At 45.5% G+C, this 17,264-nt stretch overlaps 2 protein-coding genes across 5 annotated transcripts in view; one reads left to right on the top strand and one right to left on the bottom strand.

The window, feature by feature from the left end:
• Positions 1 to 8,882, top strand: part of VSIR (V-set immunoregulatory receptor) — a 40,192-nt gene extending 31,310 nt beyond the window's left edge. Inside the window, exons 4-7 of the mRNA XM_027858440.1 lie at positions 1,445 to 1,552; positions 4,374 to 4,401; positions 7,118 to 7,305; positions 7,534 to 8,882. Of these exons, the coding sequence (XP_027714241.1) occupies positions 1,445 to 1,552; positions 4,374 to 4,401; positions 7,118 to 7,305; positions 7,534 to 7,571 (362 nt within the window). The 3' untranslated portion in view covers positions 7,572 to 8,882. The remainder of the gene's footprint in view (positions 1 to 1,444; positions 1,553 to 4,373; positions 4,402 to 7,117; positions 7,306 to 7,533) is intronic.
• The window catches only part of CDH23 (cadherin related 23), a 600,475-nt gene that overhangs the window by 90,101 nt on the left and 493,110 nt on the right, over positions 1 to 17,264 (bottom strand). The gene's annotated exons all lie outside the window — the stretch shown is intronic.

Below are 17,264 nucleotides of genomic sequence, written 5' to 3'. Positions count from 1 at the left end.
GGCTTGGGTCCTTGTAGGAGGCCAAGTCTACCCTTCCTGGTAAACGAACATATCCACAGAGATCAGAGCCACAGCAGGTGGGTCAGTAGTTATCTTAAGTTTGAGAACGGGGGTCTCTTACTTCCCCGGAGGCATGATGTAACTATGAATGCATCACAAGAACCAGAAGAGATTTTAGACATTAGAAAATACAACCCATTTCTTTGACAGATGAGGAAACTGGGGCCCGTGGATGAGGGTTGTCCTGGAGCTCAAGAGCCAATTTTAAAATGTTCAGTGTGAGCATTCACACCTCAGAAATCAACAAACTACAAATCTTGGCTTGATGCCATGTTTTGTTGATTGCTTAGACTTGAGAAGGGATGGCAAAAGTGATGACAACAGAGATTAAATTGGAAATTTTTCTGATGCTTCTATAGTCAAGCATTTACCAGCACCCTCTGTTAAAGTGACTGCCCGAGGTCTCCCAGGCAGTATTGTTAAATTCCTACTGGGTGCAAGGCCCTGTGCTAAGGCCTGGGGACACAAAGAAAGGCAAAAAACAGTCCTTGCTTGCAAGAACCTCACAGTCTGATGTGGGATACCACATGCTAACAACTTTCTTGTTCAGCTGTTTTAGTCATGTTTGACTCTCAATGATCCCATTGGGGTTTTCTTGGCAAAAACACTCACTGGAGTGATTTGCCATTTCCTTCTCCAGCTTATTTTACAGATGAAGGAAACTGCTGCAAACAGGGTTAAGTGACTTGCCCAGGGTCACGCACAGCTAGTAAGTGTCTGAGGCTGGAGCTCAAGTCTTCCTGACTCCAGGCCTGGTGCTCTATTCACTTGGCCACCTAGCTGCTCTAAGGAGTTTGTACAAATGTGATATATACAGGATAAATTGGAGCTAATTCACAAAAAGAGGGTGCTGGCATTAAGGAGGGTCAGGAAAGTTTTCTCACAGAAGGCTGGATTTCGTCTGCGACTCGAACAAAGCCAGGGTAGCCAGGAGATAGGGATCAGGAACTAGTGTCACTGGATTGCAGAGTACGTGGAGGGGAAAAGAGTATAAGGAAATTGGAAAGGTCAGAAGGGAAAACCTGAAGGCACATGGCCTCTTGTGTGCCAGCTCTCAGACAGTTAGACATGTGCACTGTGGGCATTGGAGAGGCGACTATGTACCTCTACATAAAGTAGATTCTCTAGTCCCTGAGACTGCAAAGCCATGACCCCTCACAGAGAGAGAAAAGTCCCCAAGGGGTGCCACCAATGAGCTCTGATAACACTTACTCTCTACATCCACCATTTCTGTGTGTCTTTTGACAAGTTGCTTGACCTCTTTGGACCTTAGTTCCCCCACCTTGGGAAGTGAAAGACAGATTTGCAGAACTCATTTGTCTCACACCCTTCCCCCCGACCCAGCCTGAGGGACTCATCTTCAACATCTCTCTTCCCTTTTTAGATATCACGGCGGCAGCCTTGGCAACTGGAGCCTGCATTGTGGGCATCCTCTGTCTGCCCCTGATCCTCCTCTTGGTCTACAAACAGCAGCAGGCAGCCTCCAACAGGCGTAAGTATCTCTGGCACCATCTCTCTCAGGGAGCCATGAGGAATCACGGTGGGACAGCTTTCTGACCCACAACCCACTTCTCCTGGAAATGGGAAAAAGAGCAGGCAGGAGTCATCCTTCTCCTTTTTGATAGAAGGAAAGCAAGATGCAGACTGAACGAGGGATTTGGGGGCTGGGGGCTGGGAGCTCGGATCTCGGTCATCTGTCTCCCAGCCCTGGGTGTCAGCCACTTCTGCACCAATGTGGTCACGTTGTCCGAATAAAGAGAAGGTTGCTTTGGCCACTCTTGCAGAGAGAGAGAGAGTGCTCTATGCTCCTGGCTATTTGGTCTTGGGAAAGACCTTTCTCCCTTCTGGAAGCCAATTTCCCAAGTTTTCTTATTTTATTTTTAGGCAATTGGGGTTAAATGACTTGCCCAGGGTCACACAGCTAGAGTCAAGTGTTTGGTCTGAGGTTGGATTTGAACTCAGGTGCCACCTAGCTGCCCCCGATTTCCCAAGTTTTAACATGAACTAGGTAACCTCTAGGTCCTTTCTGGCCTAACAGGACTAGGTGACCTCTCAGGTCCTTTCTGGCTTTAACATTCTGAGACAATTTACTATATTAATTAATTACTGTCAGTCCACAAAAATCTGCCTGGATCCTACCCTATTATTTGTCAATACTGTCCCTTCTCCCCATGCCCCCCTGCCTCACCTCAATCTGGCCACAGTCACACCAGCTCCTCAAAATCCCCAAGTTAAGAAACCACAAGCATTTAGCTGCTGCACATCAGGGGGTCACAAAGTAATATCCGAATGAGCCCAGCCCTTGCAATGGGTGGTTAGGGATACAGAGATCTAAGGCTCTGTCCCTCCCCTCATGGAGTTTACAGTCCAACTGGGGGAAACATTAAAAAAAAAGCCAAGACAATAACTCTGACGCCTTTTATCTCTTCTGTTCCTTACATGACAACTCCAGGGTCTCCCAACCTAACCCACGGGCACTGGCTTAGGGTCTGAACGGCCTGCGGTGGGAATACAACTTCTTTACAGGCCCTCTCCCTCCCTTCTCAGCCCCAACTATCCCCTCTGTGAGACAAGCACAAACCTGGGCTTGGCTGAGACTCTCCCTCTACCATGAAGGTAGAGGGGAAAGGGCAGGGTCCTATAGGCTCACTACTTGTTTCCTTTAGACCTTGGCAGTGTAGGTATGGACTAATTGGGATGGTGTGGCTATGGCCCCCATGACCAAGTAAGCTTCTCTCTCTGCCATTCACAAAGTCAGAACCCTACAATATGATGAGTGGGATTGACAGAGACCATAGAGCAGACAGTTGTAGCCTTTGTGGTTTTATTTTCAAGGCCCTCACATTCCCTTCTCCAAAACCAAAGCAGCCTCAGTGATGGTTCCTGCTGTTGACAGGAAAGAGATTGCTTCACATTAGGGATGTTTAGAATAGAAGCAGAGGGAAGGGCCCAATTAAGGGTGCTCCCCTCCCCCCCTCCCAATTCCACAAGGGATAAACCTGCCAAGCAATTAGCTAGCTCTTGGGTCACACTCATCCATAAAACATTTTCACGAAGGCAAAAAATGAAAAAGGATAAGGGGGACGACAGTTCCCGGCCAACTGCATTGCATAATCTGAGGCTTATTTTCTAGATGAATAGAGGTTTCCGTTCCTTCTGCTCCAAACTGCAACACTGCCCCCTTTATGGGACCAGAATAGAGAACTGGAACTCAGGGAAAACAAACTCATCAACACAGGAGGGGGTGGGAATGGCCTAATCCCTCAGCATCCTGCCTCTGGATGCTCTTAAAAAGGTCACAGAGTGCTCTGTCAACTTCTTGGCGTCAACCCTGGTCCTAGCTGGGGGGTTAGGGGGCTTCCCTAGAAAGAGAGTGAAGCCCCTCAGAGCTGATACAGATGTGGCATGGTTTGGTGAAGTGATTTAAAATCTGGAGAGCCCTGGCTTTGAGATGTATCAGCTGCATGGTCCCTGGCATGTGCCTGGGCCTCAGTTTCCCCTTTTGAAAAATCAGGGTGATAACACTACTTTGGTACTACCTCACAAGGTTGTATAAAAAGTGCTTTGGAAACCTTAGAGAACTACAGAAATGTTAGTCAGTCAGTCAATGAACAAGCATTTATTAAATGCCTATTATGTGCCAGGCACTATGCTAAGCACCAGGGTACAAAGAAAGGCAAAAAATAGTTTTTATTCTCAAGGAGCTCACAGTTGAGGTGTGCTGTCCTATAGGGGTCCTTCCTGAAGTGTAAATATTCATAATTACCTGCCTTTTGGACAGTACCATCTTTCAAGATCTGATATGACTGGTAAGCCAGGGAATGGGAAAAGTCATCCATCAGTAACTTTCCAGCTGTAGCCATGATGAGTAAGTTAAAGGTCAAAACGAGAAAGTGGTTAATGTTTATAGAGAGGAAAACCAGTTAGGAAATCTATGGTTTGTGCTTCAGTTCCAAAGGACTGCGGTCTAAGCCATGCTTTAGATCTTTATTTAGGGCAGTTTCTGTATCAAAACGTTGGCTGATTTGGTTTCCACTGGGAAATGTGACATTTCAAACATATTTGTGAAATGCAAACAGTTATTAATGCCCACTAGTGACCTGTAGTCAGGGCCTGTTAGGTCAACAAATACATCATTGATTTATATTTCCTGCTTTTTAAAATGAGGAAGACTGAAGAATATGGTCCCAGTAGGAGTTATCTTTAATCTTTGTTCCCTGGCGTATGTTTACAAACACAGAGAGCTCTCCACACATTTCCCCTTCCCCCAATGATTCCTTTCTCTGACCTAGACCCTTTTTGTCTTCTTCCAGGTGCCCATGAGCTGGTGAGGATGGAGAGGTAAGGCCCATTGGCGGTCCTGCTCAGCTTTTCTGTTGGCTCTCACAAGACTCTCCGTGCTGCAGAGCTTGGCCCATTCCCATTTCTTCCTTCCTTTCCTGGACCCACACCCAGAGGCCTGAGTTGGAGTTTATGAGGATGGGGGAGGGTATTCTTGGTCACTCAGGGCTGACCATCTAGAATAATCTTTCTCATTCCTCACTGGGGGAATCACTGCTTATCCTCTCCCCTTTCCTCCCTCCCTTTCTCTCCTCTTTTTCCCAAGCCCCCGTTCCTGCCTTCTGTACTGTCTAATCATGGTCTCATGAAATGAATACTTGATTTGGAATCAGATGACCCACTTCTGTCACCGTGGGCAAATTAATCAAACCGTCTGGATGGACTCTAAAATCTCTCCCAACCGAATCTACGAACCAAAGATCCTATGACCTCTTTCAGAGTTCTCCCCACTCCACATATCCAGTGACCCATCTATGCCAGGGTCCTGGCCTAACCTCCCCAATCTTCTCTTCCATGCTAGCCATGTACTTTTCCCTGGAGTCCCACTCTCAGCTAGGTGTCAATGAGTGCTAATCCCTGTTAATGTGTTAACTAGATAATGTGTTCCGTTTCTCAGGTTATATAATGTCTTAACTCAATCCAAATGCACATGTCTCCAGAGAGCCCCAAGGAGTTACTTAACGGATGAGGAAGGGATTTTACAGCAGAAGGGCCTCCTGGGGACCCTTAATTTGTGCCACAGAGATAGCCATCTACTTCATGGGGCTAGTGATTCATCAATATGACCTCTGTCTTTCAATTGTCATGATGGTCAGGGTCAGAGCTGTACCCCAGGCCTTGTTACTGAGGACTTGGGACACGTTTCCATGGGCCTTCCTCCTCTCTGCATAGCTCAGCTCCCACCTCTGGAAGCCTGTGGGTTCTCAATGCTCTTTAGAAGGGCTCTTGTCAGGCCCTGGATCTCAGGGGCAGCCTGGGAAGCGAGGGAGAAAACATCTAAGATCTCAAAGACACTGAAACCAAGGATGCAAATTAGGGCTAGGTCTAGGCCAGGGCCCTGGCCTCAGGCACCTGGCACTGTCAAAGAGTTCAAAATGTTAGAATATTTCAGTTTGGAGAGATGGAGGATAGGGGGGACAGAGACCAAATCCATAGCTTTGTGAGCGGGATGGGAAGGAGGATAAACGCCTTCAAGGACATGAACTTGGGATGGAGATCCTCTATGGAGCCTGAGAAAGTTTTCAAGACAAATTTTTATTTTATTTTATTTTTATTTTTTGGCTGGGCAATGGGGTTAAGTGACTTGCCCAGGGTCACACAGCTAGTAAGTGCTATGTGTCTGAGGTCACATTTGAACTCAGGTCCTCCTGACTCCAGAGCTGGTGCTGCCACCTAGCTGCCCCAAGACAAATTTTTAAAAAGTCCTTTTACTTAGAATAATATTAATAGTCTTAGGGTTGGAAGGGACCTCAAAGGAATGTTCTTCCTCCCTCACCTCCACCTCCTGAAACCCCTCTTTTCTTTTGAGGTCCAGCTTAAATGCTTTGTCTCACACACTGGCCTTTCCTTCTCTGCTCAATGGTTAGTGCTCTCCCATGCTTCAGATCACTTTGTACTTACTTGTGTATGCATTTTGTATTCAAGTATCTATGTATGTGTTGCCCCATCCAGCCCTCCCCTCCCCGAGTAGGTTAGATGGAAGCTATTTCAGGGTTATTTTTGTCTATATTCTCAGTGACCAGCATGGTACCAGGAGCATAAGTAGGCATTTAACAAACGCCTGTTGGTTTAAGCTCTGTATAAATATTACAAGAAGCTTGAGATAGAGTTGGACTGGATAATCTCTAAGGTCCCTTTCAGCTTGGAAATTCTATGATCCGAACCTTCATTTTTGTGATTACAAGAATTTCCATCTTCCATCCTGTGCTTAAAGGAAAGAGAGAATGTTCTCAGCTGGGGGATCGGGAAAGACTTGGGAGAATGGTGGTGTGTAGGATTTCAGCAGGCAGAGATGGGAGGAGGGGAGAGGATATTCTGGGTGGAGGAAAGATGAACAAAGGTGTGAGATTGTTGACCGTTGGGGGCAAATGGTGAGTAATGAGTTTGCCTCAAGGGTTCTTCTCCTGATAAAGCTGGAAAACTCTGTCGGAGGCAGGCTGTGGAGGGCTTTGAATGCCAGGTGGAGTTTTAACTTTATTTAGTAGACAGCAGGGAGCCATTGATGGGGTCTAAGCAACGATCAGGACTGGGCATTAAGAAGATGTAGAGATCCCTGCTGAGGGGATGCTGGCTTAGGTATAGGCTGGACTCCCTTCTGACTCCGGAATCCAGTGTTCTAAGATTGATTTCACTCAGGCTAGACTTAGAGAATTAATTATCCCAGGATGAATATTATCAGTAGAATAACGATCATAATAGAATAGACTCATGATAGTTTAATAAGGGAAACTAAGAATATTTTAAGACTAGTCTTTTGCCCTGGAGAGAAAGACTGATGTCCTTGGATGCTCTAGTCACCCTACCTTGGTTTCTCTCATAGAATGGGGGAGGGGACTGAACCCTTGTTCTGGGGTCATGAGTTCGGTATGGGTGAGACTCCTGAGTCCCAAGCCAGGGGAAAGAGTCAGGGAAGGAAGGAGTCAGGAATGAGGTCCGGTGTGCATTGGACCAGTTGGGTGCATGTGTAGGGCCTCCTCACTGTTTGCTTCTCTTACAGCAACGCACAGGGTATTGAGAACCCCGTTTTTGAAGCTGTGCCTCATGGGAACCCCGAATTGAAGCCCAAGCCTCCTCTGTCCTACATGGCTCAGAGACAGCCTTCTGAGTCAGGACGGCACCTTCTCTCAGAACCCAATACCCCGCTGTCCCCGCCTGGCCTTGGAGATGTTTTCTTCCCCTCACTAGGTAAATGCTCTCTCTTAGACGCCTAACCTTTGGCAGCTTGTTACATCTTCTTCCCATTCCAACATCCAAGATTCTCTGGGGGTGCCTGCAGGCCATGAAAATGAAAGGAGAGAATGCATGCATAGCATCATCCTCATTCTCATTGTCTTGTTGGGTCAGAGTGGTTTAGCATGGGGAGAGGAAGAGGGGACAGCCCTGCTCTTACTCCGATTTTCTGTTCTCTTGCAGATCCTGTCCCTGACTCTCCTGATACAGAAGCAGTCTAGAACTGCTTAGCATGGAAGGGGGATGATAATAGCATTGCTGAGGGAGAGGGGCTAGGCCTGGGCAGTCCACAGATTGGCCCTGTGGACCAATTTCCCCTTGGACTCATTGTTTATAGTTCTTTGGTGCTCTCTTGGCCTTCTCCCTCCCATTCAGAACTAAGGGTCCTAATGATCCCTCAGGATCCAACATAGGGGGAAGAAAAATGCCTTATCAATCACCTCCTCTTGGATCCTGGACACCAGAGATATCGTGGGACCTACTCCTCTGAGAGACTAATGATTTATCAGCCGCACTCAACATTCTGGGACAAAATGCTTGGATCTGAGAATCCTCCCCACAATTCTGAGCTCTTCCTGTCATTATTCCTTAGGACCAGGATATACTGAACTCTCACCTTCCCCCCAAGCAAACCAGAATTCCCCTATAGGCTACCAAGGGAATGTTGAACTTGATCTGTAGGGAAAGACCCCACCAGCTAATTCTCACTATGCAATCAAGGACCCATCAACTCATCCTGAGGTGTGTGTATCTGTGGGAGTGCCTTCTTTAACAAAGACTGAGACCTTGGGAGAGGAGGGAGTGAGGGGGGGGAATGAGCCCAGCCAGCCAGTGAGGAAGACTTCCTGACCTTATTCTAAGGTTGCCCACGTCCGAGCAGCTGTGAATGAGTTAAGCCCCAGGTCACAGAAGATCATAGAGAAGGCTTTGGGCTCAGGGGTTCCCTTTCCATTGGCTTTAGCCCCTCTGGGCTGGCCACACACTCTCCACCCCAGACAAGAAGGGGCAGCTGGGGGTACCATGTCCCTGTGAACAATCTGGCATCTTGGGCAATCAGGGGTGGAACTGTTGGGCTGAAATATCCTTTCCTGGAAGCTGGCAGGGAGTGATGGGGCAAGGGGTGGGCACTGTCATAGTGAAGAGAAAAAAGTCAACATTTGCTGGCCAGGGGGACCCAGGAGAGCTGAGGGGCTCTGGAGAGCCGGGCTCAGTGCTTGGCTCCACTGGCATGCCGTGGTGGCTTTGAGGACTCTACTTGCCTCCTCTGGGCTTTCTTTCTCTGACCTACCGAGTAAGGCGAACCATCCCTGCCTTGTCCTCAGCTGATGGAGAGGAGGAGGATAAAGAGGCACTCTGTAAATACAAGACATTGTTAGCACTCTGCTATCTGTTCACCTTGGCTGCTTTGTATGTATGGATTTGTACCTGGATTTGCATTTGTTTATAAAACGTGTGTGTATGTTTACATAGATATAGAAGCAAAAAGGGGACATGTTTTTGAAGTTGCAATTAAAGGATTTTTAAAGAACCCAGAGAATAATTCTGTTTTTTGGAATGCTTGCTCCGTTTGATGAAAGATGGAGAGAAAACACCTGTGACTTGGGCAGGGGGCAGTTTGCAGCATCATCTTCTCCAGAGGCGCCAAGTAGAACTCCAATGGGACCCAGTAGGTGGGAAGCTCTAGGTTCTAAGGGAGGAGGGGGGGGATTTTTCCCCAGGGGTCCATTTCTCCCTGGGCTGTATTGGCTCAACCCTGCCTGGCCTACAGTTGGGACCAGGTTTTCAAGGCTGCTGTGCTTTGGGAGGGATTAAGCTTGGTCTAGGATCCCTAGGGATCCCCCTAGAAGTAGGGAAAATGAGGGGGAAGGAGGAGAGATGGAAATTGTCCCCCTTTATGCCCATCTGCTGGGCCAAGCTCACCTGGACCCAGAGCTGGGAGAAACTCACACTGGGGGCTTGGACTGGTGTAAACAAGCTTATTTCTAAAGATCAGGTTTTCCTCCCTGTCCCTCCTACCTCCCCATTAGAAAAAAAAAGCCTCATAGCATTGAGGGGGAAGGGGGTGATTCTTTCTCCTCCCTGCTGAAGCAGACACCAACCTCAGAGACTCTCACTTCTGCCCCAGCTCACTCTGCTAGCCCTCCCTTGGCACTCTCCACCCAGGTGCCAGGATGAGGGGGGGTCTGATTAAATGATCCTAATATAGAAGAGTCGGTAGAAATGAAATTTTACTCCAGTTACACGAAACAGAAGTGATTACTGTTTGCAAGCGCTCAGGAAGGCCCTTCCATGGGGGCAGAGGACTTGTCACCTGTGAACTCAAGGAAGTGGGTGGGGGACTTAGAAAAACTGGATGGGAGGGGCAAAGCATGGAAGGGTACCTGCTTTGAAGTGGGAGAACAGGGCTTGGTGCTCGTGGGTGACAAGGAATCTTTGCTTTCTGAGCAAAGCATCACAAACTATCCTCCCAGGTGATGGGGAGTGATTGGGCTACAGTCCTGTAGTGGGGAGAAAGAGACCCCAGGAGGCTGACTTGGGGTCACTTCTGAGGAGGCCACTGCACCCAGAGTGGGGCTGGGGGAAGGCACTTACTCTTTCTAGCTGTCAGTGGCATCTTTTTAGGATTAGAACTACATGCTAAAAGCTGGAAGGACCAGGGCTGCTTTCAGCGCCCCTAGCCACTCTGTCCCCATTTCCCCAGGCGAGTTATGACTCTGGCTTTCAAACCCAGTTTCACCCTGGGGATTCCTCCCAAGGGTGCCTGGCAGCTGGCTTGGGGGGCAGGGTGGGGCATGGCCAGACTAGAGGCTCATTGGCTGTGTTCCGCCAGGCAGCACAATGACTAGTGGCAGAAAGACCTGGATTCTAATCCTGCCTCAGATGCTTATTAGCTGTGTGACTTAGGATCTTTAACCTCAAACCTCAGGTTCCTCATTTTTAAAATGGAGATAATAATAGCACCTAGTTCTGAAGATTAAATGAGACAGATTATGTAAAGTGCTATATAAATACCAGTTATTACTGCCGCAGCCTCTGTGGTCTAATTACAGACATGATGATAATAACAACAACTCACATTTAAACAGTGCAAAGGGCCAACCTCAGTCCAGTCCTTCCCAGATGTCTCAGTCCAGCATGGAGAGGGCTCCTGGGTTTTACAAGCACAAACGCTTACGGGAACTAGAGGATTGCAAAGACTTTGAGGAGGAGCCTGCAGAAGACCTGTATGCCATTTAACAATCATCCCAGAGAAGACCGGAGAGATTTCTCACCAGGTTGGCCTCAGATTGTTAACATTTTCAGTCACAACAACTCATGGAGAGTCTCTAGTAAGGAGTGGGGAACAGTGTATTCATGGACAGCCAATGAATCACTGATCTCTGAATTACTAAAATATTCTTTGCAATAACCTTGTTCAGTAGCATATTATCCTCATTTTACAGATGAAGAAACTGAGGCTTAGATGGGTGAACAGGCTTGTCTGAGTTACACAGCCAGTCAGTGACAGAGTTGGGCTTTAACGAACCCCGTATCTCCAGATTCTAAGGCCAGTGTCCTTTGCCCTAGATCGTGATTTCTTAGAATGATATCTTATGCTTTGTACCTTTCAGTTCTGTTTTCAGTAAGTTTCTTTCTTTTTTTCTTTTTCTTTCTTTCTTTCTCCTTCATTTTTCCTGCCTCCCTCCTTCCCTCCTTCCATTCTTTCTTTTCTTTCTCGCTTTCTTCCTCCTTTTTTCTTTCTTTCTCTCCTTCCTTCCTTCTTTCTTTCTCCTTCATTTTTCTTCCCTTCCTTCCTCCCTCTTTCCTTCCTTTTTCTTTATTTCTTTTCTTTCTCTCTCTTTTTCTTTCTTTTCTTCTTTCTTTCTCCTTCATTTTTCCTTTCTCCCTCCTTCCATTCTTTCTTTTCTTTCTCACTTTCTTTCTCCCTCCTTTTTTCTTTCTTTCTCTCCTTTTTTTCTCCTTCATTTTACCTTCCTCCCTTCCTCCCTCTTTCCTTCCCTTCTCTTTATTTCTCTCTTCTTTCCTTTCTTTCTTTCTTTCCTTTCTTTCTTTCTTTCTTTCTTTCTTTCTTTCTTTCTTTCTTTCTTTCTTTCTTTCTTTCTTTCTTTCTTTCTTTCTTTCTTCCTTCCTTCCTTCCTTTCTTTCTTCCTCTTAGGTAAGCTATGGTGGTGGTGATGAGCCTATCCTCTACTGGGATGCCCATGCCTATGCTGGGAGTATGTGTGCCTGTGTGAATGGAAACACCCCGGAGGCCAGGCCTGGGCTGGGAGCAACAGTAGAGAGCTGAAGCGGCCATCTCCACACTAGAATACAAAGAAGAGCTACCGAGGAAGGCTGGGTCTGGGGTTTTGCTGTGAGCTCTGGCCTTCTTCTTGTCTAGGCCTATTTCCTTACAAGGGAGGAAGAGGGCTGGGGCAGAGATGCCCCGCTTCCTTTGCTGGCCTTCCTCCTGCATAGGCCTTTCTGTTTCTCTCTTATTTTTGACCCTGAAAATGAGTCTTGGTGGTTTCCTGTTTTCAGTGAACTGAACTCTGAGTTTCAGGACTTTGACATCTCCATTCATCACCACCCACCTCTACCCATCCCCACCTCCCTCCATCCTCCTACTGTTCTCCTCCTGGGTGTGGAGTATCTCTGTGGGTTTGGGGTTGTTTTTGTTTTTGTTGTTCGGGCAAGGGGCGGGGGAGGTCCTGGTCTCCCTTGTCGTCACCTAGATTCAGTTTATGTTCAGCCTAAAGGCTCCTGTACAGCAGAAGTCTGAGCATCTTAGGATCATGAATCTGGGGCTGGCAGAAACTCCAGAGGGCTTCTAGTCCAGGTGAGGAAACTGAGGTCTAAATGGTTCAGGGATTCGCCTTAGATAGTAATTGCTAATGACAGCTATTATTATCTAGGGCTAATAATAACAATAATAACTAACATTTATATAGCACCTACTATGTGCCAGGGACTGTGCTAAACATTTTATAACTATTATCTCAGATGATCCTCACAACAACCCTGGGAGGTAGGTGCTATTATTATCCCCATTTTACAGATCAGGAAACTGAGGCAAACAAAAGTTAAGTCACACAGGGTCACACAGCTAGTAAGTTTGGATTTGAACTCAGGTCGTCCTAATTCCAGGCCTGGTGCTCTACCCATCCAAGGACTAAGTATCAGAAATGGGATTGGAACCCAAGGATTCTGATTCCAGAACTACTCTTCCTCCCAGACCCTCTCCTGAAAAGCCATGGAGAAGTGTAATATAGTAAGAAAACAAGCATTTATTAAGCACTTACTATATGCCAGACACTGTGCTAAGTGCTTTACAAATATAATTTCATTTATTCAAATGACATAATACTGATAGAAAGAAGGTACTGGGGGTCCACCAGTTGAACAGATGCATGTAAAGGAATATCACCGTGCCATAAGAAATGATGTAAAAGATGGTGACACCACTCTAAAAATAAACCAAGTCGGAAAGACTTAAGAGCGCTGATAAATACAATTGACTAACCATTCCAGAGGACAGATGATTGAGCACATTGCCCACCTCCTAACAGACAGGGGAATGACTTGTTGAATGCAGATGGGAAACTCAGGATGAATCCCAAGACATGAATTTTTGGATCCAACCAGCGCAAAAATCTGTTTTATTTGACTATGTGTATCCATTCCAAAGGTTTTGTTTTTCTTTTCTTTTTCCAACAAGGGGGAGGTGGGAGGGAGAGAAAATGGATTTTTTTGTTAATTGAAAACAAATTAGAGTTTTAAAAAAGGAAGAACATTAGACTAAGGAATCAGACCATATCATTCCCTGACTGAAAAATCTTTAGTAGCTTCCTGTTGCTTCTAGGATAAAACACAAAATCCTTGGCCTGGCATTTAAAGTGCTCTGTAATCTGGAGGCCACCCATTTTTCTAGGCTAATTTTATATCATTCCTTTTTGTGCACTCTCTGTTCCAGCCATACTGGCTTACGAGTTGTTCAGATATACTCAACTTTCCAGCTCCTGCCTATGCGTGTCCACAGAGGTGGTTCCTCATTCCTGGATTTACTCTGCCTTGGCCTTTACCTCTTTGACTCAACTTCAAGGTTCTCCCACCCGGGACCCTTGCTGTTACCCCCAGTTATTAGTTCTTCCTCCCTCCCTCCCTCTTGAAATTACTTTGTATTTGCATCGGCTTTGTATTTGCTTAGCTGTGTATGCATTTTAACTCACCTTCATGCAACAATGTGAGCTCTTCAAACTTAATTTTTTTTCTCTTTGTATCCCAGCACAGTGCCTTACATATCTGAAAGTTTATTGATTTGATTATCCCTTCCTTCTGCTAGCCTGGTGCCTTTGGGCAAGTCATTTAAATGAGTTGCGGTTGGTAGTGGGGCTAAGGCCACTTCTAACACACACACTTCATGGTTCCATGACAGGGAAGCCAAGGCTTATCATGTAGATGGCAGAGGGAAAGTGGGAGTACGTGAAAATAAGGACTGGCAGTTGAGAGTGCCATCTGCCCGGGTATTACAGCCTCTGAAGTGGAGTCATTCAAGGGATCTGGGCTGGAGAACCTTCATTCTCCTTTAAGGCTTGGTTCAAAGTCCTTGAAGCCTTTGCTGACCACCCTAGCCCACAGTGATGTCTCATAAAAGAGCATAACCTTTATTTCCTGCACCATAGATTTGGCACTTAACTGTATTCTGTTTTGTAAGGCTGATTATTTTTTCTATGTGTATAAGCCTGGTCCCCCCAATTGTAAGCTGTTGAAAGTCAGGGACCATGGGTCCATACTTATTTTTTTTTATTCTTTAGTGAAATCTCTTGCATTTAATAAATGTTCAGGGGCAAGGTCAGGAAAGACTCAGAGGGGATGTAGTAGTAATCTTCCAGTGCTTGAAGGGTTAAATGTGAAAGGAGCAGAGTCGTTTTGTTTGGCCCCAAAGGAGGATGATAACAGAATATAACAACTAGTATCACCTCCCAAAACAGCAAAAAGCGGTCGAGGTTAAAATTGGATCTGCAAAAAACTCTTCATGAGATCCAAATGTTCCCTAGAGCATTTATAGGTGAATGGAGGCAACAAATAGTTATGAAATGGAACAGATCTTCCAACATTTCAATGTTGGTCTATTCTCATCTATGACCATCTTATTTGGACTTTGTCACCTCAGTACCCCAAGTACTACGTACTAGGTGAAAAAGTGGCAAAGATATACATGAAAAGAAAGGCAGGTAGAGTTGGTCAAGTATATACAGAAGAAGGTGGCTCCACAGTGCACAAAGCACTGAGCCTGGAATCAGGAAGACTCATCTTCCTGAGTTCAAATCCAGCCTTAGATACTTACTAGCTGTGTCACCCTGGGTAAGTCACTTAACCCTTCTTGCCTTAGTTTCCTCATCTGTGAAATAAGCTGGAGAAGGAAATGGCAAACCAGAATCTTTGCCAAGAAAACTCCAAAACGGGGTCACAGAGAGTCAGACATGACTGAAACAACTCAACAACAACAAATTGCAGAAGAAGCTATGCTAGAGGCATCATGATTTTATATGCACTTACGGATCAGTTTTCAAGATCTCTCAAAGATGGTGAGATGCCAAAAAGAATGGAAAAGATCACAGAAAGTACTATTAGCAAAAAAAAAAATGGCTAAAAAACATCAGTATGGGTCAAACCACATGCTAGCTTTGTCATTCCTACAAAGTCTGTATGATAACGGTCATGGGAAACATCAAGTGTATCCTCCATGAAAACTCAAGAATATGACAGGTAGGTTTTGTAGATCACTTTCTCTAATAGATCACATCTTTACTGTGGCATACCTGACAGGAATTAAAAATGCACACACTTCTGTGTCTATTATTTGTTGAAGACAAAACAAAAAACAAAATCCCCACCAATTTGTCTCAGCAGAACAAATTGCTCTCAAGGTGCTCATAGATGCTCTTCTCCAACAAGGCGCCTCCCTTGTGTACTTAAAACCATACAGGATTCCGTGACAGATGGGACTGCAAACATAACACCATTCGACAATCTGCTGGAGATCCACATCCAGAAAGGCAGCGAACAAGGAGACAGATGTTTACTAAATGTGTTCGCCAGTGCCATGAAGGACGTCCTGCCAACTCCTCCATGGAAGAGAGATTCCCTATTGATGGCATTCTCCAGATGTTCATGTTAGTGAATGACATTGTGTGGGTTACATAGAGGCCTGAAACACTATGGGGGTCTTCTCAATGAGATCCAGGGTCATTCAAAAGAGATCAGATTAACAATCCACCCTCGAAAAACAAAGAGAGAACGCCTCAGTCTGTTCCATCTAGTGTCATCTCTCCTGTTACATCTGCTGCAAAGCCTATTAGGCTCTATTAGGAATGTTGTCCAAGTAATCTTTGTGAGTTCAAATCTGGCCTCAGACACGTACTAACTGTGTGACTCTGGGCAAGTCACTTAACCTTGTTTGCCTCAGTTTCCTCATCTATAAAATGAGCTGGAAAAGGAAATGGCAAACCTCTCTAGTGTCTTTGTCAAGAAAACCCCAAAGGTGGTCACAGAGAGTTGGACACAATTGAAAAATGACTTAACATCAACTTAGCAATCTTCCTAAAGTTCAGTAGCTTTAAGTGACTTCTCGATGTTTACTAAACACAGTATCAACCCCTTAGCCCAACATTCAAATGCCTCCACAATCTGGCTTCTCATTCTGTACTACTTTCCTTCCTATTCCCTTATATTCCAGTCAAACTGGCCTATTCATTCTTTCCCCATCTCATCTTGTCTTCTTCCAACTCTGTGTGCTGATGCATGTGGTTCTGCATGTCTACGATGGACTTCCCCTCATCTCCTCCTGTTGCAATCCTTCTCTTTCTTTAAGGCCCAACGTAGGGGGCTATGACCTCTAGTAAACTTTCCCTGGTACCCTATGCCCACCTTCTGCTGGAAGCATTTTCTCTCTCCTTGAATTTCTCATACCTTTCCTCTGTTTGACTTCAGTCATGAACTTAATCATAGTTTAATTGTGGCTACTCTTGTGTGTATTTTTCCCTACTCCATTCTCCATAATAGAATGTGAGCTCCATGAGGACAAGCATGCCATGATTTTTCATCTTTTGAGCCTCCAAGGCTTAGCACAGTGCTAGGTGCACACAGCAGGTGCTCAATTCATTTTTGTAGATCTGAATTGACAGGTAGGGGTGGTTTCTCTATGCTTTTCCTCCAGGCTTGTTTGTCTACTGGACCTTGGGAGCTAAACAGGCTGGTGGCCTTTGACACACAGAATCTTAGATGCCCGGGCCTTGAGAACACTATGACCAGCCCTCTGCTTCTAGGATGAACTGTTTCCTAAACAATTATACAAATTCGGCTGAAAGGAAGCCAGGCAAGTGGACAATTAATGTCAAAAAAATGAATTTATTTAACTGAGAGTGTAGATGAAGTAGAGTATAGTGTAGAGAGAGCATGGTCTTATTACTATATATTTGTTATAAAATCAATGCTGTCAAGGTTTTATGGTGATGCCTATTTGTCCAAACTTCCTGATTTTCCAGAAAATATCACTAGGACATGTTTCACAGTTACAGGAGATAGAATAGTACAATGCAGAGGACCTGGGTTCAAATTCTGCCTCTGATCCTTACTACATAGGTGACCTTGGACAAGTCACTTAATGACCCTAGACATCAGTTTCCTTAGTGATACAAAGATGGATGACAAGATCAGAGGCATCAAACATGCCTGCATCACTGCCAACAATCCCCAGTACGCAGGAACCAGATTAAAATGTAATTGGGAAACACTTAACAAAATAAATAAAAATATAATAGAAAATAGATAATTTTAATGTGTGGTTTTCTAAGTCATTACATGGCCTGCAGGGATCTTTATGTACAGTTTAGTGGCCACTGTTTCTATCTGAGTTTGACAGACTTGTACTA

Source organism: Vombatus ursinus, unplaced genomic scaffold (assembly GCF_900497805.2).
Source record: "Vombatus ursinus unplaced genomic scaffold, bare-nosed wombat genome assembly UNPS02000749.1, whole genome shotgun sequence".
Classification (NCBI taxonomy): Eukaryota; Metazoa; Chordata; class Mammalia; order Diprotodontia; family Vombatidae; genus Vombatus; species Vombatus ursinus.
Note: the sequence above shows the minus strand (reverse complement) of the source record. Positions and strands in the feature narration are given on the sequence as shown.